The sequence below is a fragment of the Mandrillus leucophaeus genome, unplaced genomic scaffold, assembly GCF_000951045.1.
Source record: "Mandrillus leucophaeus isolate KB7577 unplaced genomic scaffold, Mleu.le_1.0 Scaffold321, whole genome shotgun sequence".
Taxonomy (NCBI): Eukaryota; Metazoa; Chordata; class Mammalia; order Primates; family Cercopithecidae; genus Mandrillus; species Mandrillus leucophaeus.
In genome coordinates, this window is record NW_012103377.1 from 3,709,458 (window position 1) to 3,736,156 (window position 26,699).

A 26,699-nucleotide genomic window follows, 5' to 3' on the forward strand; every position below is an offset into this window, starting at 1 on the left:
AGATGAGAGATCACTCATTAGAGGACACACGACTTTCAGGTTCAAGAAAAAGAACAGACTGGACATATTGATAGCTCATCTAAGATGTAGGTTATTAGAAAAATGTTTTGATTTTAGTTTGGATTTTATATTCAAAAAGCAAGAGTGAAGCAGTTCATTATAATTAGATAAGCTTCTGGAAATTTAAGGCACTATACATAGATATATATATATATACAGACACACACACATACACTTTATGGATAAATAGGGAACAAACGGCAGAGACCTGGGAGCGATGTCTTCACTTACAGTTGAGAAATGTGAAGCAGCTATATGTAGTTTTATGGAGGTAAGAGCTAACCACACTGTGTCAGTTATGAGTTTTGTGGCTCTCAGCTCTAAATTCATCCTTTAGAGATTGCTCTGTGACAATGGATTGGACTCTAAGCATTTATCTTGTACAGTAAGCACAATGTTAAGTTTTTGTCAATAGAGGGCAGTGGAGGGACACTGCAAGGAGAAGAAGGCTTCTAGGTTCCCATGGGCTTTCTTTTATTTTTTCCTGCTCCTATTGCAGGGTCCACTAGCAGTACATGTGTGTGGGGATATCGGTAGTGCTGTGCCCCAGCCGCATGTCTAGATCATGTAGTCCCACAGTGACACTGCAGCCTCAGCCTGGGCTCAGTGATCACCATCCTGAGGCTATCTCAACATGCTCTCCAGACCTCTTACTCACAGCATCATCCTAACTCTTGCTGTGAACCTTCCCAGCAGCATCACTTGCCTACATCCTTGAAGGCTGTCTTCCACTTGTCTGGCAACTGAGGATAAGCTCTGATCTAGGCAACCCAGTGAAGCTGCAGCCACACCTTCTCAGCCTTGGGAAGGGTGTTCCACTTAAAAGATATCCTTCCTTGGGTACTATTTCTCAGTTGTAGGACATGGTTTAGGGCGTTCTTTACCTGTTCGCAGGTATTTCTTATCATAATTTATAATTATTTATATCAAACTTCCTTTAAGTTACTGTGTGGCTTCTGTTTCCAGACTGATTCAATTACCTTGTTAAAGAAATCTTTACATTGACAGTGACTGTAACTGTACTTTAAAAAAATGTACAGCATTGATCCAGCTATCTCACTACTAGGTATCTACCCAAAGGAAAATAAATCATTATATCAAAATTCACAACAGCAAAGATAAGGAAGTAAATAAGCTAAGTGTCCATCAACAGACTGGATTAAAATGTAATATATATGTGTGTACATATATGTCTCTCTCTGTGTGTGTGTGTGTGTGTGTGTACACACCATAGAACACTACTCAGCCATAAGAAGTATAAAATCATGTCTTCTGCAGCAACATGGATGGAACTGGAGGCCATTGCCTTAAGTGAAATAACTCAGAAAGAGAAAGTCAAATACCACATGTTCTCACGTATAAGTGAGAGCTAAAAAAAATGTATACATGTGGACATAGACTGTGAAATGATAAACACTGGGGACTTAGAACAGTGGAAGGGTGGGAGGGGGTAAGGGGTGAGAAATGACTTAATGGTTACAGTGTACACCATTCAGGTGATGGCTACACTAAAAGCCCAGACTTCACCACTATGCAATATATCCATGTATCAAAACTGAAAATGTGCCATCTAACTTTATTTTTACAAATATATAGTGTCCTTGGTCATATATAGAGTGGTCTCAAATAAAGACAGTCCTTCAATTTATCACTTTATGTGGCCATACTGCTTTCTAATGATCTTATGAATTTGTCATCTAAGAATTATGGCATTTAGACCTCAAAAGTCACAGATACTCCAAGGCCTCAACTTAGTCAGAAAGGCTAACTTAGCTTGTTTACAGCTAGTAAATGCCAGAACGGGGTCAGGACACCTATCCTTTTAACTCTCAGATTGGTGCTCTTTCTACTATATTATTCTACCTCACTTGACTCTCCAGCAAAAATGAATATTACTGTGAGGACAAGAATTGTACTCTCAGAGTCAGTATGAATATGAAAGCATTTTGCAATGCATAATGTGTTCAGCAAATGTAATGTTAGCAAGAACACCTATATAAATAAATATACTGCCTTATAAAATGTCTATCTAAATCATAATCAGAAACAGTAAAACCAGATTATTTTAATTCTTCGTATAGGCCACACATATTTTCTTTTTGTCCCAGGAAAGATAAACATTTTCTACCTCTATCATGTTATATCTGGATTTCTCCTTTTTCCTTTCCTGCATGAAGCATCATTGTGGAGAATTTATAGTTAAAATAATTTGCAATGCAATTAACCGCCAAAGTGTCAAAATCTGAAAATAATGTAATATAACACCAAAGAGTCCAATGCCTATTTCAGCAATATTGTTAGCACATTTCTTCAGGCTAACCGCAAAGATAACAAAGGGGGCTGAGATAGAAGGGTCACCTTAACTTCGAAAACATAAAGAAGCATCTTACGCTTTTCATCTATAAAACTCAGTATTAGAGTTGATGTTTTAGTGAGACTGACCATAATTTATATGTTCAAATGCTACAGTTACCACCAAAATCTCAACCATACTGAAAAAAAATTCAGTTTGCATTTGGACCAAGATCATAGCTTTTAGAAGAGTCTGGGCTACAACTGGCAAAAGCTGCCTCATCACAGCATCAGAGACCTCCTGAAGACCAGTTAAAATTATCTTTAGGAATTTTTAAGTCACTAGAGTACCATTGTTTTCAAGAAATCTCTAAAGATATTAACATTAATATGATCACTTTTATTTCATTTTGGGGCATGCTGCTACCCTAGTACTTAAACATATCCTCAAGGTTTTGATCCATCAGAATAGGAAACCTATACTTCTATAAATGATATGATATAGATGTCAGGGCAAAGATTAAAATGAGCCCTTTACTTTCTCCTCCACGCTCCTCTCGTACATCTAACTGTTGGCTCTATGCAGTTTAAGCTATTTCTAGTCTGGATAGCACAGAAGACATAATAATCTCACTACAGATGGAGTTTAAGGGCAAGGAATTCATAAATTTAAAGAAAGGAAAAATTACACAGAATGTTTATGAAATAAAACAAATACTTAACATGCTAAAATAAGCCTAATTCATGATCAAACCTAAATTAACAAAAGAAAAAAATAGCTTGGAGGAAAAAAAAAAAAGAGAGACAGAAAGAAGAGAAGAAAGCATTCCTGAGAATGTTCTGTAAACTGTAAAGTACTATATAATTAGAAGATAATATTAGCACTAAAATAATAAAATAGGTATTTGCTATATTTATTATATTTACAAAAACAATGGGGTAAAATGCTAAAATACAAAGTGCCATATACAAGGTCATACCTTTGGCTAATGTAAAAGGTGTTTTTGAGCTCAGAACAATCTGATTTAAACAATGTGACCTTAATGATTATGCCTGGCCTGGGATTTCCATGAGTTTAATCAAAGCCGACAAGTGTTCCAGGCTCACCAATGAGAGTGGCAGGGCAGAGACAAGCAGAGGAAGTCTGCTAAAACACAAGCTCTGAAATGACTTCTCAGGAGAGCTTATCACTCCAGACTGAAAGGCTGTACTGAAAGGCAGGAGTGAGGAGTAAGTAGAGTACAGAACTGAAAATTCCAGATTCTCTGTAACTCATTTATTATATAAAACAAAGATCTGCACAGAGCAAAACAGATGGGCTCCAAACTGCCAGAGAAAGTGTAATCCAGAACAAAACCTAACTGGAATGAAAAGATCAGATCAATAGAAGTGAAACATAACATTATTTATCTTTAGTCGATAATCACTGAGATATATACTACATTGATTATCTGTATTGCCTTTTGTCCTTTATGATTGTATTCTATTGTCTGTTCCATTATACTTAATGGCAAATTCCAAGGAAACCCAAGCTGTTCAGTCTCCTTTTATTCATTCTCACACTTCATATTAACAGACATCCCTGCCCAACACTGCAACCAATCTCCCTTCCCACCAGGGATTTTGGTCTTCACAGCCTACTTCTTTCTGATTTTAAGCAGGAAGACTCTCTCTAATTTTAAAGGTGAGGAAAGTGAACGAAAATCTAGCCTAAGGGTTGTCCAAGTCCCTTCTGACTAGTTCAATATATGTAACATAAAATCATCCATTAAGAGCAATCAGAATTCTAACTATACTGGAATAAATATATACTTTTATACTTTTTCATTATGAAAGAAATGCAAATTAATTGAAAAAAATTGGGAAGATACATGCTTTCTCCATGGTTTATTTTCTGCTTCCCTGTTGTTAGTTTAATGTACTATTTTCTTAGTTCATTTGCTCTCAGTTTATAGTGACCTTACCTTCTTTATAGTATGGTATTCTTTTTTAACACAGGTGATATCTTTTGGCTCATAATATAATTAAACAAGTGTTCATAATAAACCTACTTCATGTGGAAGGATTTTCTTCTAATATGTTAGAGGATACTTCCTCTACTTTTTCCCATTCTTTTTCTTTACTCATCCTTAAATACAGATCTATTTCAGGGAAAGACACACCACCTCACAACCTCAGCTCTCTCAGTTTGCTCACGTGTTGAAAGGCACTTTGATGCTTGTACAGGTTGAGTATCTCTAATCCGAAAATCAGAAATTTTTTGAGCACTCACATGATGCTCAACAGGAAACACTCATTGGAGCATTTTGGTTTAGTATTTTCAGATTAGTGACACTCAACTGTTAAGTATATCATGCAAATATTCCCAAATCCAAAAAAATCTGAAATCCGAAACACTTCTAATCTCAAGCATTTCAGATAAGGGACACTCAACTTGTACTGCCTTGTGGAATTCCTGGGCTATAACAAGTTTTCATAAGTGATAAGTTCTCCTTCCTCTTGAAAATTGCCTTCCCTATCCTCTGGACAAAATAAAGATTTAGGGGTAGGGTTTAGGCTACGACAGTTGATGTTCTAGTGCCTATCTCAAGCTACTATAATCTCTATTCAGTAATCTGGGGTCTCCTTGTTCCTTCTAAACGGCAGCCATCACTGGGGATGTTCTAAAAACCTATTTAACTCGCAGTCCAATGTACTAAAGTGAAGAGGTTCCTAAGAACTATTAATATATTACATAGGATTCTAAATCTGCCTGGCATTAGAAAGATTTCAGCCATGTTCTTTAGGTTAGTCAATGGTTGGCTACTAGCACTGTTTTCACTCCTTACCCATTTGAAACTCTTACTCATTTGTTAAAAATACTTATCTTTTAGAAAAGATTTCTGGGTACATAGTAGGTATGCATTAGGTATTTATGGAGTACATTAGATATTTGGATACAGGCATACAATGTGTAATAATTACATCAGGGTAAATGGGGGTATCCATCACCTCAAGCATTTATCATTTCTTTGTGTTATGAACATTCCAGTAATACTCCCTCAGTTACTCTAAAATGTACAACAAATTATTGCTGACTATAGTACCTCAGTTACTCTGTTGTGCTATCAAGTAGTAGATCTAATTCATTGTATCTAACTATAAAATACTCATTTTTAATCTAGATTTTGGGCTGCTATTCAGGCATTTCTACAGATATTTTAGTACTTTCTTTTTCTGATTAACACATACTTGTTATGCTATATTTAACCATTATACAAACACATAATTTAAAGTTAATGCCCCTAAAATTTATCCTATTCCTTGCAAAGGCAACCAACATTAAGTCTATTGCATAGTTCTTCAAATTATTTTCTTCACTATAAATACATTGCTTTTTTACACAAATGTTATGCTATATCTATTGTTTTGAAGCTTGCTTTTGTGAGTTATGCAGATCTTGATGTCAATCACTATCAGGATACTTTATGTGATCCAAAATACTTTAAAATTTGGATTGCCACTTAGAGGCGCTTCATTGTACTAGACTCCCCACTCAGCCCACTTTTTCTCCAGCTACTGCTGTGGCAATCTGCTTCATTTCAGTTGTACTACCTTTGCTTTCTGTCCTAGAGGTCTCTGGTACCTCCAAAAACCTGGTAGTGTGAGAGTTAACATCCCAAGGAGCAATCTTTGACCAATGGGATAATTGGATTAGTGCCAGCAGATACATTCTCCCTCTTCAATCTTTGTCAGTCAGGTTGGACAATTCTGAGGCACATTCTACAGGGCTTCTCAGAAGGTCCTGATGGGATCGAACTTCAGTTCCCTATAGTGGTGAACAATTCTAGAATCCATATTGATTCTCCTTCCCAGTGTCTCTTCTGTGCCTTGGGATAACTAATCAACATAAACTATCTGCATTCAAGCCTTTGTTGTAGGCTCTGTTTTCCAGAAAGAACCCAGGCTAAGATGCTCATATAGAATACATATTAATTCATCTTTGAAAAGGAGCCATTATAAATCATAACGTACTTAGAATATTTGAGTATCATAGAAACAAGGAAAACATTAAAACTAACTCACAATTTCATCCTAAACAAGCTATATAAAAACTCAGGCTTTTGATTTTCTGGTGCATATAAAAAGGAGAGAAAGAGGAAATTAAAAACCCTAAATAGGCCGGGTGCGGTGGCTCATGCCTGTAATCCCAGCACTTTGGGAGGCCGAGGTGTGTGGGTCACGAGGTCAGGAGATCCAGACCATACTGGCTAACAGGGTGAAACCCTGTCTCTACTAAAAAATACAAAAAAATTAGCCGGGCGTGGTGGCGGGCACCTGTAGTCCCAGCTACTCGGGAGGTTGAGGCAGGAGAATGGCGTGAACCTGGGAGATGGAACTCGCAGTGAGCCGAGATCATGCCACTGTACTCCAGCCTGGGTGTATAAGCTCCAGCTTGAGCAAGACTGTCTCAAAAAAAAGAAACCCAACCAACAACAACAAAAAACCTAAATAATGAGATGTAACCTAAATAAATAAATAAATACTAGAAAGAGGACTACCAGATTATAAAGCTCTGTCTAGAAAATTTACTTATTTATTTTCTCCTAGCAACAATCATTCATGAAAGATATTAATATCCCCATTTTACATAATTAGAACAAACTCTCAAGAACATCACTTGATTCAGCTCACCGAGATAGAAAACGGTAGAATTAGGATTCAGACACAGGTTTTTAGACTCAAAGTTATTTCTTCTACACTATAGAGATCTGGAAAGATACTTGTTCTAGAAATTTTCTTTAGCATCATATACTAAGTGGTACTGTATACTATTTTATTATTCCAAAAAATTAACTATTCTTGTGAGAAAAGTAATATACAAGTATACATACAACCTTTTAGTAAAGGCTGGGTAATCTTTGTATAAAACGGTCAGGATGGGAAGTAGAAGAATAACATGAAAAGACAAGTGCTTTCTGAGACGAACTGATTTGGTTAATGCCATTCACTGTTGCCATCATCATCAGACAGGATTTTTAAATTCTCACTAGCTGGAATGCAAAATTGCCAAGGTAAACATATGGCATTCATTTCTAAACTCCTTCAGTACTATTTACGCTGTTACTTATTTCTAATAGCAAGTAGCCCAGAATCTGACTTTTAAGAAAGATAAGTCAATATGAGTCAATTATTAGGAATTTATTTAAGAAACTAAAAATTACTTATTATTTTAAAATTATTTAAAATTAAAAATAGTTAGTGACTAAGAACTTTTAAAATTTGGCTATTACTTATTATGGTTTTTATTTAATAAAATTTCAATCATCATTTTATAACCCCAAAGAGATTTTTCCTTAGTCTAATTAATTAAAATGATATTTAAGGTCTTTAGTACAAGAGAAATCCCACAGTATTTCTTTCATCATTTAAATTTATTTCTGTTATTCTGTCATATGGTGGAATCTGAAATTTCCTCAGAAATAAAATTTCATATTTTTTACAGTTCTCAAGAGATTCTTTTTCTATAAATTATTTACATGTCCTTTGTTGATATCTGAATATTGATCACAAATGTGCATTCGTAACTGGAACTATTCCTCCACAGAAAAGGCTACATCAACAGATGTAAAAATATATACCATACATAAATTAATTGAGAAAAACAAGGCAAAAAGAAATCATGTATATAAATTAGAGCCAAGAATGAAGCTAAATACAAAACAAATACCATGAGATGCACTTGTCCATTATGAGCCACAAATTTTAATCTTAAGTTCGTAGCAGCCAATGCATAAAGAAAAGTACAGCTCTTTTTGGTACTAACATCAGGGAGAGATTACTCCTGAGAAATCTGATAAAGAAAAAAATGTTAACACACACTGACCTCAATAACAGCCTTGAAGTAAACACAATGAAGAACCCACAGCAGTGTACTAAAGTCGAATTCAGTAAATTCAATACTTCAGAAAGAACAGTCATTGTCACAGAAAATTCAATGCCAAAGAAACAGTCACTCACAGAAAATAAAATGTAGGTGGGAAAGGCTCTGTGCATGCTCCTTAGTTATTGACAAAATAGGCACAGCTAGACAGTAGCCCTGGGTTTCATGGGAAAAAAGATAGTACAATTTGTAAAGCCTCAGGGAACTAGAATTGGTAGCAACTGCCAGATCTGGAAAGGGCATGGGCTTTGGTATGAGATTCTGTGTTCAAACTGAATAGTTGAACAACTTAGTATTTGTGACCCTTAGTTCCACCATCTGCAAAAGTAGGATTAAATGAGAGAATACACTTATAGAAACTAAGCTAATACTTGAAATATATAGGCCCTAAATAAATATTAGTGTCTTTCTATTCTCCAGGCCCTACAGGTAGATCAACATGAGGGAGTTGTAATTATTTTCCCTCTTGGACTAATAAGGAGAAAAATACATTAATTATCCACTCCTGAGACTATTCTTATAAACCACAAAGGGCATCCCTACTGCACAATGAGGGGGAGAGGATTAGCAGAGGATTATTCAGTACCATTTCTATAGTAGATAACAAAAAAGGAATAGGGATGCTGTACCGCTGATATTCTGATTTCCCTCCATACATACATTCAGACATTTTAAAAGTATTTACTTTTCTAAATACAAAATAGTATTCTTTTATAAATATTCAAACATTTCAGAAACATAAAACTTATAAACTGATATTAGGAATAAATGAGGCAAATGTCCTTTTACAGACATATGAATCTTCACCGCCTAGTACCTGGCAGATGCAGAAATGACATGATTTCACACACACCAGAGGTGAAGAAGTTATTAGGACAAACCAGCATTGATCAAGAAATGCATTTACAAATAAAAGTGGCCAACTGTTCATTAAGAAGACAGGAGATGGCCTTTCAACAAAGTAAAATGTATCCATAGCCCATTTCTAGTAATAAAATATATGTAAAGTCATTAACTGATTCAAAAATATTGCCATATTACCATTTGAAAGGTTGTCTGGTAAGTATAGAATTGGAGCAAAGGAAATTTGATTTTTTTAATAAAGTATTTCATCCAAATGATGATAGAGATTAATTACCCATTATAGAACAGAATACCTTTCTCTGATCTTTTTTTTGTAATAGATGAATAGTAAAAGAAATTCTCATTTCAAATTCTCCTTGCTCTACATTATTACTTTTTTATTACATTCCAACCTTGCTACATATTACAATTTAAAAATATTGTATCTTTTTTTCCTATTAGGTACAATAGAATGGTTATAACTAACGTAATTTGTTATGCTTTGATTCTTTTGTAGATTTCCTATAAAAATACACTTAACTGATATGGTCAGTAGATTTTTTTCTTATGGTTCACTTCTTCTAGTTGATCAAGGAAATATTCTCTAATAAAGATTAAAATAAATCCAAGTGTACTCACCACGTGAAGAATTTTATTCTCTGTTTCATATACAGTACAATCCTGAAAAAAAGAACCATACACATTAGATTCAAAATACCAAGCATTCTTTTAAAATATTTTCTTAGAAATTACACTACAATTTTAAAAGTCTTAACAATTCAAGCAAAAATAATAGGAAAAATCTGGGATGCTATATACCAAAATATTAATAATGGTTAGCGCTGATGGTCACTAACAGAGGATATCCTTATTTTTGCTTAACTGTATATTCTAATTTTACTACCTTTAAATGCATACTAAAAGACAATATACATTAAGTAGACTTTTAAAAACAAATATTGAAAAAATATTGTAATCATTTTCCATCTAAGCTTTTACACGTGATAAATGTATTTTGTTGAAATGTCCCTAACATTTCAAATACTAATTTATTATCGATTAGAACATTAAAAAACACACTAACATTTATTTCAATAGTCCTATCAAAATCTCAAATAATTATATATTTTTAACTATTGCAAGCTATTAAATATACTTTACAGTACACATTTAAAATTAATACATCTACTAATAATAATTACCCAGTTCATAGTTCTCACCTAAATTTAAGTCCCAGGAATTACAAAAAATTCTTTCAAAAGCCACCATGGTCTTTTTTTTTTTAACCTGCAGTTACTGGATATACAATAAGCAGCAATACAACAAACTGATCTTTGCTTAGAGACAATGTTTCTATGGCACAGTTTCCTCACGAAATTTATAAAACGGGCATATTGGTAACAACCCAATAAAACTGTTGTAAGAATTAAGTGACAAAAAGAGATAAATCAATAGAATCTGACATACATTAAGTGATAAATACATTTTAACCATGTATTAGTGTCACTATTTTAGTTGTTTTTTTTTTTTGGAGACAGAGTTTTGCTCTTGTTGCCCAGGCTGGAGTGCAATGGCGCAATCTCGGTTCACAGCAACCTCTGCCTCCTGGGTTCAAGCAATTCTCCTGCCTCAGCCTCCCGAGTAGCTGGGATTAAAGGCACGTGCCACTATGCCCCGCTAATTTTGTGTATTTTTAGTAGAGACAGGGTTTCTCCATGTTGGTCAGGCTGGTCTCAAACTCCCAACCTTAGGTGATCGGCCCGACTCGGCTTCCCAAAGTGCTGGGATTATAGGCGTGAGCCACCGCGCCTGGCCATCACTATTTTAACTTTAAAAAACTAACTTTACTTCAAAAAATAAAATTATTATTTGGCTAATTTTGAAGAAGCAAACCCACCCATTTCCACAGTACTGAATATTTTAAGAAATGATATTCCAGTTCATTTTTTCCCGAATTTAATTTTAACAAAAAGGAATGTTGTTCAACACAATTTTTGATAATGCAACTTCACCACAATGCTTTGTCAGAAGAAATACATACTCAGATCAGGGGCAAAGGTTTAAAAATAAAACTAAAGTATATTTTACAAATTCAAAGAAATACTTAAGATTTGGGTCTTGTCTTTCTGAAGGACTCATATGCCAAAGGAGAGATAATCTGGGAAAAGTTGGTAAGTTGCCCAGTTTCTGCATGCTGCTTCTATAGCTTGCTTCAGCTGCAATGTATGCAAATTCCATTATTTGTCTACCTTCCAGAATCAGAGGGTATGACTAAACATTCAAAGGGATTCTCTTCAAGGAAAAAAGTAAATATGATCTGCATGTATACTCTAGCAGTGGATAATAATCATACAGAAAGTAACTATTTCAAGTATCTTTAAAATATAAAAATTTACTAGCACATTCCTAGTGTGATCCAACAAAAAGAACTGTTAAAATAATCTTAAACTGTTTTCAGTAATCATATGATGTTAGATGGTAGTGTTGTGATTATTGTCATGCAGAATCTGTTGTGTGTGCTTTGTAAGATGAATAACTGAACAATTATATGACTGCCATTCTATCACTCCAGTGTCATTGTTAAGTATTTTTAGCATGGGATAAAGCTGACACATATATAAGATTGAAGAAGTTAAATAACATGCTGGCGCCTCTTGAAGTATTATCTATGTACATACATATATATATGTATGCATGTATTTCTTAGCTCTGCAACCTGAAAAGGCATAGGAACAATGACCTAGCTAGTAATGATACACTTCCCAGAGTTTATGGTCTGAAAACCACATTTCCCAGGCTTTCTTGGAAAATGGCTGATTTGAGATCTGGAAGAGGAAATGTACAAGATGAGCTTGGATTATACTGTGATACAAGACAGAAGGAAGTTATCAAAGACTACTAGGAGTAGCGTATCAAGACTACTACTACACAGGAGTTGACTCTTGTGTTAGTAGGACTCAGGACTCAACAGGAAGAGATTCCCCCTGGACAAACATGAAATAATCTGAGCATCTAAAAGGATAATAACTGCAATGTATGGAAACACAATAAATAGTATTAAATATATGTTTGATGCTATATTAATATTACATTTTAAATATGCTACCTATATCTAAATATAGTTAGTAGTATTTAAATAATGTTGAAAATATTAATTAGACAATATAAAATAGACATATTTTTCACCTTGATTCAGCAAATATTAATCAACCGTACTAGGGATAAAAGGATGAATAAAACATGGCCCCTGACTTTAAGAGAAGGGCTGTTTAGGGAGATAGGAATTCACACAAATAAGTTAAAACACAGAATTTAAAAGTACTCATGCTGTTTTAAGTGTTTTTAACTTCAGAAGTATAAATGATACACAATTACACAAATCAATAGATAAAAGGCAAATTATTTAAAATTTCAAGATATTAATATATTTTTATTAAAATTCAACAGGAAATCAAATTCAACGTATAGTATACTGGATTGTACTATACATTGCTCTAGTCAAATTTCAAACTTTTTAAAAAGTTCTACTAGCTGCGGGTTAGTGACAGAAAGGATGACATCTGTGATCCTAGATTTAAGATTATTTGAAGAACAAAATATTGGTGCACACTCAACTATTTTGACATGACCCTGAAAGACAAAGTTTAAGGGAGATATATGAGGTGATTGAGGTGGTCAAGTTTTTCTACCAGTCCAAAAAAACGCCACATATAAATATTAAAATTAAGAACTTGTTATTTAAAATAAACAAAACTAAATGATTGTAAAATGAATTTAAATACATTTTAAATAATGTTTTTGATAAGTTTGCAGCACTTATGTATGTAAAGTTAAGTTTAAATTTGCATTAAGAGATTTGGGATACTCTTGATTAGTGTAACAAAGGCACAATTATGGGAGCTAGAGGAGCAGAGGAGGAAGAAACTAAACTCTGTGTGAAAACAAATCAAGAAAGGTGGCTTTTAACTGGGTCTTGGAAACAGTGGGTCTTCAGAAAGAGAAAATAATGGCATCATTGCAAAAGCAATCAATGTAATCTACACTCAGTTAAGTTAAGTAATTTTCAGATTTTACTTCTGCATTAAGAATCATTTGAGGGGTGGGTTAAAATGCAGATTCCCAGAAGTACAGATCTAGTTGATTCAGAGTGAGGCCTCCAAGATGATATTTATAAAGATGGTATTTTAAGAAACACTTGATCTATTTTATAGGATTACCATGTGATACAGGAACACCAAAGTTATCCCAAAATTATCAAATATGTAGAATTCATAAACTGGTAACCTTTTTATAACATTATCTGCCAGCTCACTCCAAATAGTTCTCAGATCCACAGAATTGTATGTTTGATTACACTTTCCCCCAATTCATTGATTATTTTTTCCTAATAAACTTATTTCTTTCTTCAATAGCTTACCATGTTGAACAGTTGCTTCTACTTGTCTGTATCTCTATCTTCTTTCAGCAAGGTCGGCTTGTCAGTTATTGAAACCCAGAGGCTTTCCACAAAGGGTGAGGATGCAGCATATTAAAAATAGAAGCCAGGCACAGTGGCTCATGCCTGTAATCCCAGCACTTTGGGAGGCCTAGGTGGGCGGATCGCTTAAGGCTAGGAGTTCAAGACTAGCTTGGCCAACATGGTGAAATCCCACCTCTACTAAAAATACAAAAATTAGCTGGGTGTGGTGGCACATGCCTGTAATCCCAGCTACTCGGAAGGCTGAGGTAGGAGAATCGCTTGAACCTGAGAGGTAGAGGTTGCAGTGAGCCAAGATCGCACCACTGCACTCCAGCCTGGGTGACAGAGCGAGACTCTGCCTCAAAACAAAAAAAAGAACAACAAAACCAGAGAGAGTGCATATTAACCTGCTACTTTATATTAGGGAGAAGAATAGAAACTAAATGACTATGTTATATTTTGTTAAGCTGTAATTTTATGGCATTCATTTTATCATGCTAAATATTTAAACAGCTCTAGGTACTTTGGGAGGTTTATTTATTAGTAAGTTATTTTACCTCCATCAACAGGTGATTTTAAAATACTTGCTTCTAAAGTATGGGTTTTATTAATACTTGGGGCCAAATCCTTTCCCAAAAGATATCTCAAGTTTTAAAGAGAAAATAGCATTGCATATGGATAAATCTATACTTCACAAACCTATTCATGCTGTGGAAAGGTACACCTCTGACATTCTAGTTATTTTTAGGTTAGAATTAAATTTAGATTTTAAAGACTGGGTTTACAGCCACGATACTATATACTCCCAGGAATTCTCTCCAGTAGCTCAAGCTTTTATTGTACATGCAAAAAAAAAAAAAAAAAATTTCATTTCTTCTTTATCCTTTTCCATATAATGCTTCTACAAACTATGTGATGCATTTACATGAGCCAAATTCCTAATGAGAAAATATTCATAAAAATGAGGCGTGTTTCTTGAATTTTGATCACTAAGTATGCACAGAAACATCCTCCCACAGATGAGCTATACACCCACACAGGATCATAATGTTATCCTTTCTGTGAAACAATGATGCAATTGCTATAGTGAGCAGAATAACAGAACAATTTTTACTCCTACATATTGCCACTGATGTTCCATACTTTGTCAACAAGTTTTAAGCACCTGGTGGGTCACAATACTCAGAACAAGTAATATTTCTCATCAACTGTATATTATAATCATAAGAACAGTGCATATGTTATTAATAGTAAATATATGAAGAGAGTGAAGGGAAATAGTGTATATCTCTAATAATACCATTATATTTCATGAAATTTTATAAATGCCATAAATTTCCATGTCTTATTTTTGTGTATATATTGTATTCTTTTACAAATAATATAAAATATTGTTTTACTTAGAAGTAATATATAAATAATCCATCTATGTAAACCTTTGATAATGGTACTTTCATACTCAACACTTCAACATATTCTATTATTATCAAAATGCCTTTACATGCCTAAGGGGCTAATTTAAGCAATGAGTATTATACTTTTCCTTTCTTTTATTTTCTCCTCCCTCCCAGACTTCCTCTCTTCCTTCCTCCCTTCCTTGCATTCATTTATTTATTGAAGTCACAATTCAGTTCACCAACATGTTTTTTGTCATCTCCTAAATGCAATTCAGTTCCAGATACTATTATGTGATGACGGATAAATTACCCTTGGTATTTGGCCATCGTGATTTCATTAATTAGGAGGGGAGAAAACATTCAAATACAAATAAAAGGTAGACAAGATAAATTCTAACAAAAGATCCCATTAAAAAGGAGATAAATTCTGATAAGCCTGGATTAACTATGTGGGGGAAATGATATTTTACCTGGCCCTAAATGGCTTTCAAATCTGGAATTTGAAGGTTTAGGGAGAAAGAACATTTCAAACTGTGTGAACACACTGAACAAATGCACAGTCAATAAGAAGTAAGCAGACTGATTTGGTTAAAATTTAAGCTACGTGGGGAAAATGCAGTGGGAAAGAAAGCAGAGAAAATAATACGGGGCATATTATGGAGAACTACCAAAGCTAGGTTGAAGAAAATTTTTGTTTTTGTTTTAAAAGAAAAGCAATTTCAATTTTTCTATAACAATTTAATTTCCATTTTGAATCTCCTTCAAAAACTTAACTCAGTCAGTTTATAATTTCTCTTGACTTTCCTTGGGGAAGAGTTGAAGTCAAGGCAGTCTACCTAATATAATAGTTGATTATACACAGCAATATGAGTTGTGAGTGAGGGTTGAGAGGTCTGTGGAGATGAAATGTTCTTGTCCAGCTAACAACTCCCACAGCCATCTCTTGTTCTGTTCTTCATAATCCCTTAGGAGTAATTTTTGTGCCATATCTCAGTTATGGGAATCTCTGCAAAGCTGTGTATCTTCCTAGACATACTAAAGTGGATGTTTTATCTGTAGAAAGGGTGGAGGAGTGTGAACTTTGTTCTGATACAAGGGGGTGTTCACAGATAATTGAATATGAGAAGTATGTGATTAAATTTATGTTTCATGAAAATGATTAGAAGAAGCTAGGAATTTGGAAGGGAGATAAACTGGAGGCAGGAAGATCAGTTGGAATATTCTTTCATTAGGAAATGTGATATGTAATCAGGGCTTGAACTGAGGTTATGCTAGTGGAAGGGAGAGGAAAATAAGTGGATGCCATGAAGATAAGATTTGAAAAAATTAGGTAACTGATTGATCAGATACAAAGAATAATGGGTGGGGGAGAGGGACAGAGCAAGATGGCAGAATAGAAGCCTCCACAGATTATCCCTCCAGCCCCCAACAAGGACACCGATTTAACAATTATCCCCACAGAAAAAAAAACCTTTTCCATAAGAACCAAAAATCAGGTGAGTACTCACAATACCTAGTTTTAACTTCGTATCATTGAAAGAGGCACTGAAGAGGTAGGAAAAACAGTCTTCAATTGCCAATGCCCCCTTTCCCCTGAACCCGGGCAACAGCTGCCTGGTGATGAGAGTTTCTATGCACAGGGGAGAAAGAAAGCCAGTAATTCTGAGGCATTAAACTCAGCGCTGACCTTGTTATAGTAGAAAACAAAACTGAACCAAATTCAGCTGATGTTCACCCATGGAGGGAGCATTTAAACAAGTCCTAACCAGAGGGGAATCAATTACCAATCCCAGCGATCTGAACTTGAGTTTCCACAAGCTTTGCCACCATGTGCTACAGTGATGTGGGGCCCCAAATAAACTGCAAAAGCAGTCTAGGCCACAAGGAGAGCAACTCTTAGGCAAGTCCTAGTGCTGAGCTGGGCCCAAAGACAGTGGACTGAGGGGGCGGCACACAACCTACTGACATACCAGCTGGGATGGCTAAAGGAGCACTGGCATTAACCCTCCCCTAACCCCAGGTTGCATAGCTTGTGGCTCCAAAGAAGGCCCCTTCCTTTCACTTGAGGAGAGGAGATGGAAGAGTGGGGAAGACTTTGTTTGCATCTTGGGATACCAGCTCAGCCACAGCAGGATAGGGTATCAGTCAGAGTCCTGAGGCCCCCTTTCCAGGCCCTAGCTCCTGACAGACATTTCTAGAAACACTCTGGGTCAAAAGGGAACCTGTTGCCTTAAGGGGAAGGACCCAGTCCAGGCAGCATGCATCACCTGCTAACTGAAATGCCCTTGAGCCCTGAATAACTAGCAGCAGTGATATCCATCCATGACAATAAATTGGAAAATCATAGACAAATTCCTAGACACATACAACCTGCCAAAATTTAACCATGAAGAAATCTAAAACCTGAGGAGGCCAATAACAAGCAATGAGATCGAAGCCATAATAAAAAATATCCCAGGCCAGGTGCGATGGCTCACGCCTGTAATCCCAGCACTTTGGGAGGCAGAGATGGGCGGATCATGAGGTCAGGAGCTCGAGACCATCCTGGCTAACATGGTGAAACCCCATCTCTACTAAAAATACAAAAAATTAGCTGGGCGTGGTGGCAGGCGCCTGTAGTCCCAGCTACTAGGGAGGCTGAGGCAGGAGAACGGCGTGAACCCTGGAGGTGGAGCTTGCAGTGAGCCAAGATCGTACCACTGCACTCTAGCCTGGGCGACAGAGTGAGACTCCATCTCAAAAAACATAAGATAAAAAATAAAAATAAAAAAATAAAAAGTCTCCCAAAAAGGAAAGCTGGGGACATAATGGCTTCATTGCTGAATTCTACCAAACATTAAAGAAGAACTAATACCAATCCTACTCAATCTACACCAAAAAACAGAGGGGGAGGAGGGAACATTCAAACTCATTCTACAAGGCCAGTATTACCCTGGTACCAAAGCCAGACAAAGACATACCAAAGAAAGAAAACTACAGGCCAATATCTGATGAATATTTATGTAAAAATCCTCAACAAAATACGAGCAAACCAAATTCCACAATATATTAATAAGGTCATTCATCATGACCTTATTAATCATCATTCAAATGACCAAGCATCATTTATTCCTGGGTTGCAAGGATGGTTCAACATACAAAAATCAAACAGTGTGATACATCATACCTAAAGAAGGATGGACAAAACCACAGGATCATTTCAATTGATGCTGAAAAAGAATTTGATACAATTCAACATCCCTTCATAATAAAAACCCTCAAAAGACTGGATATAGAGCCAGGCGCGGTGGCTCACGCCTGTAATCTAAGCACTTTGGGAGGCCAAGGTGGGTGGATCACAAGGTCAGGAGATCGAGACCATCCTGGCTAACACTGGTGAAACCCCATCTTTACTAAAAAATTAGCCAGGCGTGGTGGCACACGCCTGTAGTCCCAGCTACTCGGGAGGCTGAGACAGGAGAATCGCCTGAGCCCAGGAGGCAGAGGTTGCAGTGAGCTGAGATCGCATCACCGTACTCCAACCTGGGTGACAGAGTGAGGCTCTGTCTCCAAAAACAAAAACAAAAACAAAAAAAAACTGAGTATAGAAGGAACATACCTCAACATAATAAAAGCCATGTATGATAGACTCACAGCTAGTATCATACTAAATTAGGAAAAACTGAAAGCCTTTCTTCTATGATCTGGAACACAAGGATGCCCACTTTCACCACTGCTATTCAACATAGTACTGGAAGTCCTAGTCAGAGCAATTAGGCAACAGAAATAAATAAAGTGTATCCAAATTGGAAAGGAAGAAGTCAAATTACCATTCCTTGCAGATGATAATGATCTTAAATTAGGGAAAATCTAAAGACTCCAGGAAAAAACTATTAGAGTTGATGATGAAGTTTAGTAAAGTTGCAGGATATAAAATCAACATACAAAAATCAGTAGCATTTCTACATGCCAACAGTGAACAATCTGAAAAAGAAAACAAAAATAATCCTATTTTCAATAGCTACAAATAAAATTAAATATCTAGAAATTAACATAAAGAAGTGAAAGATCTCTGTAATGGAAACTATAAAACACTGATAAAGAAATGGAAGAAACCACCCCAAAAATGAAAAGATATTGCATGTTCTTAGATTAATCAATATTGTTAAAATGTCCACACTACCTAAGCAATCTACAGATTCAATGCAATCGCTATCAAAATACCAATGACATTCTGCACAGAAATAGAAAAAATAGAAAAAAAATTCTAAAATTTATATGGAACCACAAAAGAATAGCCAAAGTTATCCTAAGCAAAAAGAACACAACTAAAGGAATCACAACACCTGACTTCAAATTATACTACTGAGATAGAGTATCTAAAAGAGCATGGTACTGGCATAAAAACAGACACAGAGTCCAATAAAACAGAGTATACAACCCAGAAACAAATCCACACACCTACAGTGAACACATTTTCAACAAAGGTGCCAAGGACATACACTGTGGAAAGTATGGTGCTGGGAAAACTGAATATCCATGGGCATAAGAATGAAACTAGATCTTAAGATCTAGTTTTCATTTCATAAGAATGAAACTGTATCTTCTGTCATATACAAAATTCAAATAAAAATGGATTAAAGATTTAAATCTGAGACCTCAACCTATGAAACTACTGCCAGAAAACATTGCGGAAGCTCTCCATGACACTGGTCTTTGGAAAGATTTCTTGAGTATTACCCCAAAATCACATGCAACCAAAGCAAAAATGGACAAATGGGATCACATCAAGTTAAAAAGCTTCTGCACAGCAAAAGAAACAATCAACAAAGTGAAGAGACAAGCCACAACATGGGAGAAAATATTTGCAAACTACCCATCTGACAAGCAATTGATAACCAGAATATGTAAGGAGCTCAAACAATGCTATAGAAAAAAATCTAATAATCTGCTTAAAATATGGGCAAAAGATTTGAATAGACAGTTTTCAAAAGAAGACATACAAATGGCCATCAGGCATATGAAAAGTATTCAACATCATTGATCATCTAAAAATTGTAAAGCGAAACTAAAATGACATAGCATCTTACCCCAGATAAAATGGCTTATATCCAAAAGGCAATAACAAATGCTGGTGAGGATGTGGAGAAAAGGGAACCTCATACACTGTTGGTGGGAAGGTACATTAATACAATCATGATGGAGTACAGTTTGGAGGTTCCTTAAAAAACTAAAAATACAGCTGCCACATAATCCAGCAATCCAACTTCTGGGTATATACCCCAAGAAAAGGAAATCAGGATATTAAAAAGATATCTGCACTCTCATGCTTTTTGCAGCTCTGTTCATGACGGCCAAGATTTTGAAGCAACCTGTGTCTATCAACAGATGAATGGATAAAGAAAATGTAGTACAATGGAGTACTATTCAGCCATTAAAAATGAGATTCAGTCATTTGCAACAGCATCGATGGATCTGGAGATCATTATGTTAAGTGAAACAGGCCAGGCACCTAAAGACAAACATGGCAGGTTCTCACTCATTTGTAGGATCTAAAAATCAAAATAATTCAACTTATGAAGATAGTAGAAGAGAGTAGAAAGATGGTTACCAGAAGCTAGGAAATACAGTAGGGGGGTGGAGGAGAAAGGGGGATGCGTAATGGGTACAAAAAACATACAGTTAGAAAGAATTATAAGATCTAGTATTTGATAGCACAATGGTGTGACTATAGTCAATAATAATTTAATTGTACATTTAAAAATAACTTAAAACATATAATTGAATTGTAACATGAAAGACAAATTCTTGAGGGGATGCATACCTCATTTTCCATGATGTGATTATGAATGCATTGTATGCCTGCATCAAAACATCTCATGTATTCCATAATATATATGCTTACTATGTATCCACAAAAAATTCAAACATGCAAATTAATAAACAAGAAATAATGGAGAAGGGAAAGTTAAACATTGCTCTAAGTGTTCAAGCCTAAGAAAATGGATGGATGAATGGTACAGTAGAGATGGAGAAAGGAAATTGAGGAGATTAAAACGATTTTATTTTGTGCACATAAAATTAGAAGTGGCTGAAAACAGAATGTGTTACATACAATTGTATAGCAAGCATTTGATAAAACTGAATTAGAATGGAAATAGAGCCAGATCTTGGAGATACTGACATTGAAGGGATAGTTAAAGCTACAAGAAAACAACAATGATGACTTCACCAGAAGAGAGTATGTATGGTGAGAAGACAGCTGAGGATAAAACCTCAGACAATGCTTGTTTAGGAGCCAGAGGAAGAATTAATCCCATGGCCAGGATTAAATGAAGAAAGTGATATTATTACAGAGATAAGAAAAGAGTTTTGGAAAGGGAGAAGGGAAAAACAGTGTCTAATTTAAGAGTCTGAGAAAAATGACAGCAAGAAGCTTTAAAAATCAGTTTTAATTTAATAATGGAGATGGGGTAGTTGAAAAAGACAATGTGAGGAGTTTAGATGTACAAGTAACAGTACTAATATAAACTGTTCTTCTAAGAAATGTTTCAAGGTAGGAAAGGAACCATAAGCATAGTTTGTTGAGAAGCAGGGTCAAAGTGATGAAAAAAAGAAGATAGGCAGTTTAGCATTTATCATGATATGGTTAATTTACAAAAATCCAGAGAAGCACATTTATATAACTCAGCTGATGTAAAGACTTTAAATGCAAAGAATATATAAGTATGCTCTATATAACATGATTCTTGTCATTTTTGTTGGGAGACTGTATTAGGAGATAGAAGATCTAGTATTATATACACACCAAGCAGAGCGTATCATTAGAGGAGTTGACATGAGAAATTTGAAGAAAGGAGAATAGCTAACTGAAGTGTGATACCAAAGGCAAAAACAAATGAATGAAGAATATATCTAATACTTTCCATCTTCTTAAAACAGTATAATAAATGTGGCAAATTTATCAATCAGGGGCAAGGAGGTACAAATCTGGTGAAGCTTAAGGATAGTCGGGCGTGGTGGCTCATGCCTGTAATCCCAGCACTCTGGGAGGCCGAGGCAGGTGAATCACTTGAAGTCAGAAGTTCAAGACCAGCTTGGCCAACATGGTGAAACCCCGTCTCTACTAAAAATACAAAAACTAGCTGGGTGTGGTGGTGCACACCTGTAATCCCAGCTACTTGGGAGGCTGAGGCAGGAGAATCGCTTGAACCCAGGAGGCTGGCGTTGCAGTGAGCTGAGATCGTGACATTGTACTCCAGCCTGGTGGACAAGAGCAAAATTCCATTTCAAAAAAAAAAAAAAAAAAAAAGGATGAGGATGAAGAATATTGTCAGGAGTAGAAAATGTTGAGAGGAGCTGCTTATTCCTCAGAGGAAAAATATACTATGATATAGTATTGGGCACAATTAATGAGCTGGAGAACAACAAAAGCAAATTTTGTTTTGTTAAAAGAAAACTAACACAGGAACAGAAAACCAAATACCACATGTTTTTACTTTAAGTGGGAGCTAAATGATGAGAACACATGGACACATAGAGGGGAACAACAGAAACTGGGGCCTATTGGAGGGTGGAGGGTGGGAAGAGGGAGAGGAGAAGAAAAAATAACTAATGGGTACTAAGCTTAATATCTGGGTGATGAAATAATCTGTACAACAAACCCCCATGACACATACACTATGTGACAAACCTGAACTTGTACCCCGAGCTTAAAAGTTAAAAAGAAAGCAAAACTTCAGTTTTTCACCAGTTTTAAGTCATTTTATAGTCTTTTACATTAAAAAAAAGTTTCTAACAACTTTTCCACAGGGGAGAGGGACTATTCCATTTTTAGTAACAAGCTAGAACAATCCTCATCCATTTACCACTTATTGTCAGTCTGATTACTTTTACAGATTTCTGCCTTACAGCATCCCAACTTAAGTACTGACAGATGACAACTTCATCAAGATGCATACATATAGCAATGGTCTAGAACAGCACTGTCCAATAAACCTTTCTGAGACAACAAAAATGTTCTTTGTCTATTCTGTTCAATTTGATACATGGCTACTGAGCACTTGAAATGTGGCTCACGCAAATGAGGAACTGAATTTACTTAATTTTAATTGATTTAAATTTACATTTCAATATCCAAATGCAGCTAGTGGTTACTGTGGTGTTAGATGTAGTGCAGGTCTAGAGAAATATACTACAGTCCACCCAACGGTTACAAAACAGGAAGCCATTTAACAAAAATTCCAAACAAATAACAGTAAAGGCCACATCTGGAAGAAAACATGAAGGGATTCAGCTGTATTAACAAGATGCGTCCCTTATTATTCCCTCAGCAAACAGCAGATTCCAGTCTATTATGAAATCTACAATAGCAGCACAGTACAATAAAACCAATTCTCTTTGTAGAGTTGCCATGAGCATCATAACAATAACAACTCTGTTGAACTGCCTGTGAACATCAAGTGATATGGAAATGTTTTGTAAATTACAAAACATGTAAATGTTAGCTGTTATCATGATCCACACACAAATTTCAAAAGCTGAAATAAGATGACTCCTAAGTTCCCTTCCAAGTGAACAAGGCTCTGACTCCATAATTCTGTACTTGAGGTGTCTCCACACCCACAACTGTAGTAATTTTCCACCTACCACATACACTGATATACTTGCGTCTGCACATTTACAGATTATCATTACCTTTGAAATGCGTTATATGCTTGAATCGCTATAATACATTAATCATTATCATGATGTATCATACAATGATGTGTAACAAAAAACATCAATGCATCTTGCCTAACTACAAAAGAGTAGCGAAATGTTCTATTCTTGGCATGGCATTTATTGATTATTGACTTCTTACCAATATATTATGCCAAGTTATATGTTATTTTACTTAGTGGTCTAGAGAAAAATATGCACAGACCATCCAAAAGATACAAGGATAGAAAAATACCAAAATAAAATTCCCAAGGGAAGAAGATGCAAAGAGCTCAAAGGGTAGCAGGAAACAAAAATCACATAAATGTGTATATAGTACAATATAAATTGGTAGTCACAGGCAACAAAAGTAAAAATAAACAAGTGGGACTACATCAACCCAAAAAGTTTCTGCACAGCAAAAGAAAGAATCAACAAAATGAAAAGGCAACCTACAGAATGGGAGAAAATATTTGCAAATCATATATCCAATAAGGGGTTAGTATCCAAAATATGTAAGGAACCCACAAAACTCAACAACAAAAATAGAAACAAATAACCTGATTAAAAACTGGGCAAAGGACCTGACTAGATGTTTTCTGAAAGACAACATACAAATGACCAATAGGTATATGAAAAAATGTTCAAAATTGCTAATCATCAGAAAAATGCAAATCAAAACCACAATGAGATATCATCTCACTCCTGTTAGAATGGCTATCATCAAAATGTCAAAAGATAAGAAGTACTGGCAAAAATGTAGAGAAACCATCATTCTTAGCAAACTATCGCAAGAACAGAAAATCAAATACCGCATGTTCTCACTCATAGGTGGGAATTAAACAATGAGATCACTTGGACACAGGAAGGGGAACATCACACACCGGGGCCTATTGTGGGGAGGAGGGAGGGGGAGGGATAGCATTAGGAGATAAACCTAACGTAAATGACGAGTTAATGGGTGCAGCACATCAACATGGCACATGTATACATATGTAACAAACCTGCACGTTGTGCACATGTACCCTAGAACTTAAAGTATAATAATAATAATAATAAAATGTTACCATAAAAAAATGTAGAGAAGAGAATTCTTGTCTGCTGTTGGTGGAAACATAAATTGGTACAGTCACTATGGAAAATAGTATGGAGGTTTCTCAAAAACGTTAAAAATAGAATGATTATATTATCTAGCAATCCCATTCTGAGTATATATCCAAAGGAAATAAAATCACTATCTTGAAAAGATATCTGCTTTCCAATTGCAGCATTACTCACAGTAGCCAAGATACAGAAACAATCTAAGTGTACTACGTAAGATGAATGGATACAGAAAATGTGATACACACACACACACACACACACACACACACACACAATGGAATATTAATCATCCTTTAAAAAGAAGGATATTCTCCCACTTACAACAACACGGATGAACCAAGAGGACATCATACTAAATGAAATAAGCCAGACACAGAAAGACAAATACTGCGTGATCTCATTTATATAAGAAATCTAAAAAATGAAGTCAAACTCATAGTAACAGAGAGTAGAATGGTGGTTACAACGGACAGGGTGGGAGGAGATAATGGTCAAAGGGCACAAACTTTCAGTTATAAGATGAATAGTTCTGGAGACCTAATGTACAGTATGGTGACAGTAGTCAATAATAATGTATTGTATACTTGACATTTGCTAAGAGTGTACATTTCAAGTGCTCTTACCTCACACAGACACACACACATATACAGGTAACTATGTGAGGTGATGAATATGTTAATTAGCTTGTTTGTGGTAATTATTTCACAATGTATACATACATCAAAGCATCGTGCTGTATATCTTAAATCTGTACAATTTTAATGTGTCAATCATACCTCAATAAAGTTGGAAAAATATAAATTGGTAGCTCTAAAGAGAGACATGGGTAGAGGGTGTTAAGGAAGCAAAGACCACCACCTAGGTAAGCAATCTGAGAAAGGCATTTATTTTAAAGAGAAGCATGAGTAGAATCTGGAGGAATAAACAGGAGTTATCCAGATAAAGGCTGAGGAATAGTCAAGGTAAGGGGAATAGCATGATTAAAAAGGCATAGGGCTGAGAACCAGATGTATGCAGGGAGCTAAACATAGTTCTTACTAGAATATGAATTGTAAAGCAAGAAGAAGTGAAATAAGGCTGATGAAATAGGCTGGCACTCGACCATTTTGAAAGAGCTTAAAATTTATCTTGTACATTAAGGGGTACCCCTGAAGGGATATAAGCCAGAGTGTTATAATCAAATATGCCACTGACATCAATCTCTCTGGTGGCAATATGATTTAAGGGGAATAAAAAAGAATGAGGGAGAATTTTGCCAATAAGGTTTTCTACAAAGATTTATTTCTGACTTGCTTTCATTCAATCTGTTACATAAGGTAATCTTCATTACAGAATGGCTTTGGGTACAAAGTTTCATTTACAATCTCTTGGGTAAAGCAAACATCTTTACATAAAAATGACTTACTGGTTATATACTGAAACTGTGGAAAGAAGACTCTGTAGAAGCTTTATGCAAAAATGTCACATAAAATCATTAATATAATTTTGTTGGCTTAATCATTAATAAATTAAAAATAGTCAGATTTTCATGTTTTCTGAGACTCAAATTCAATACTTTAACACTTTTATCTCACTATAAAAACCTAGAACATTATTGATGCCAAAAAGTCAGAAAGTAGTAAGAATGAGTATATAGACACTCTCAGGTTTGTAAAGGTTCTAGAAGATATGTAAGAGAGAAAAACTCTAAGGTTACTTTTTTTCTTTGGAAATATAAAATCCATTGATTTACCAGTCAGTTGAAAGATATATTCTAATTGCACTATTGCTTTACTTTGATCATCATGAACAAGCATTCAGGTTAGGAATTTTCAGTGACAGAAAGAACTATATTGCTCTATAGCCACAGATAAATTGATCCACAGGTTTCCATATAGAGAGGTTATTTAGAGTCAAAAGATGTGGACTTGAGTTCTAGTCCTGCCTTACTGCCACATAACTT

At 35.4% G+C, this 26,699-nt stretch overlaps 1 protein-coding gene across 4 annotated transcripts in view; it reads right to left on the minus strand.

Moving 5' to 3' along the window:
* CNKSR2 (connector enhancer of kinase suppressor of Ras 2) overlaps positions 1-26,699 on the minus strand; it is a 286,046-nt gene that overhangs the window by 168,801 nt on the left and 90,546 nt on the right. For all 4 annotated transcript variants that reach the window (XM_011988030.1, XM_011988029.1, XM_011988032.1 and 1 more), the window contains exon 5: positions 9,758-9,799. In XM_011988030.1, the coding sequence (XP_011843420.1) occupies positions 9,758-9,799 (42 nt within the window). The remainder of the gene's footprint in view (positions 1-9,757; positions 9,800-26,699) is intronic.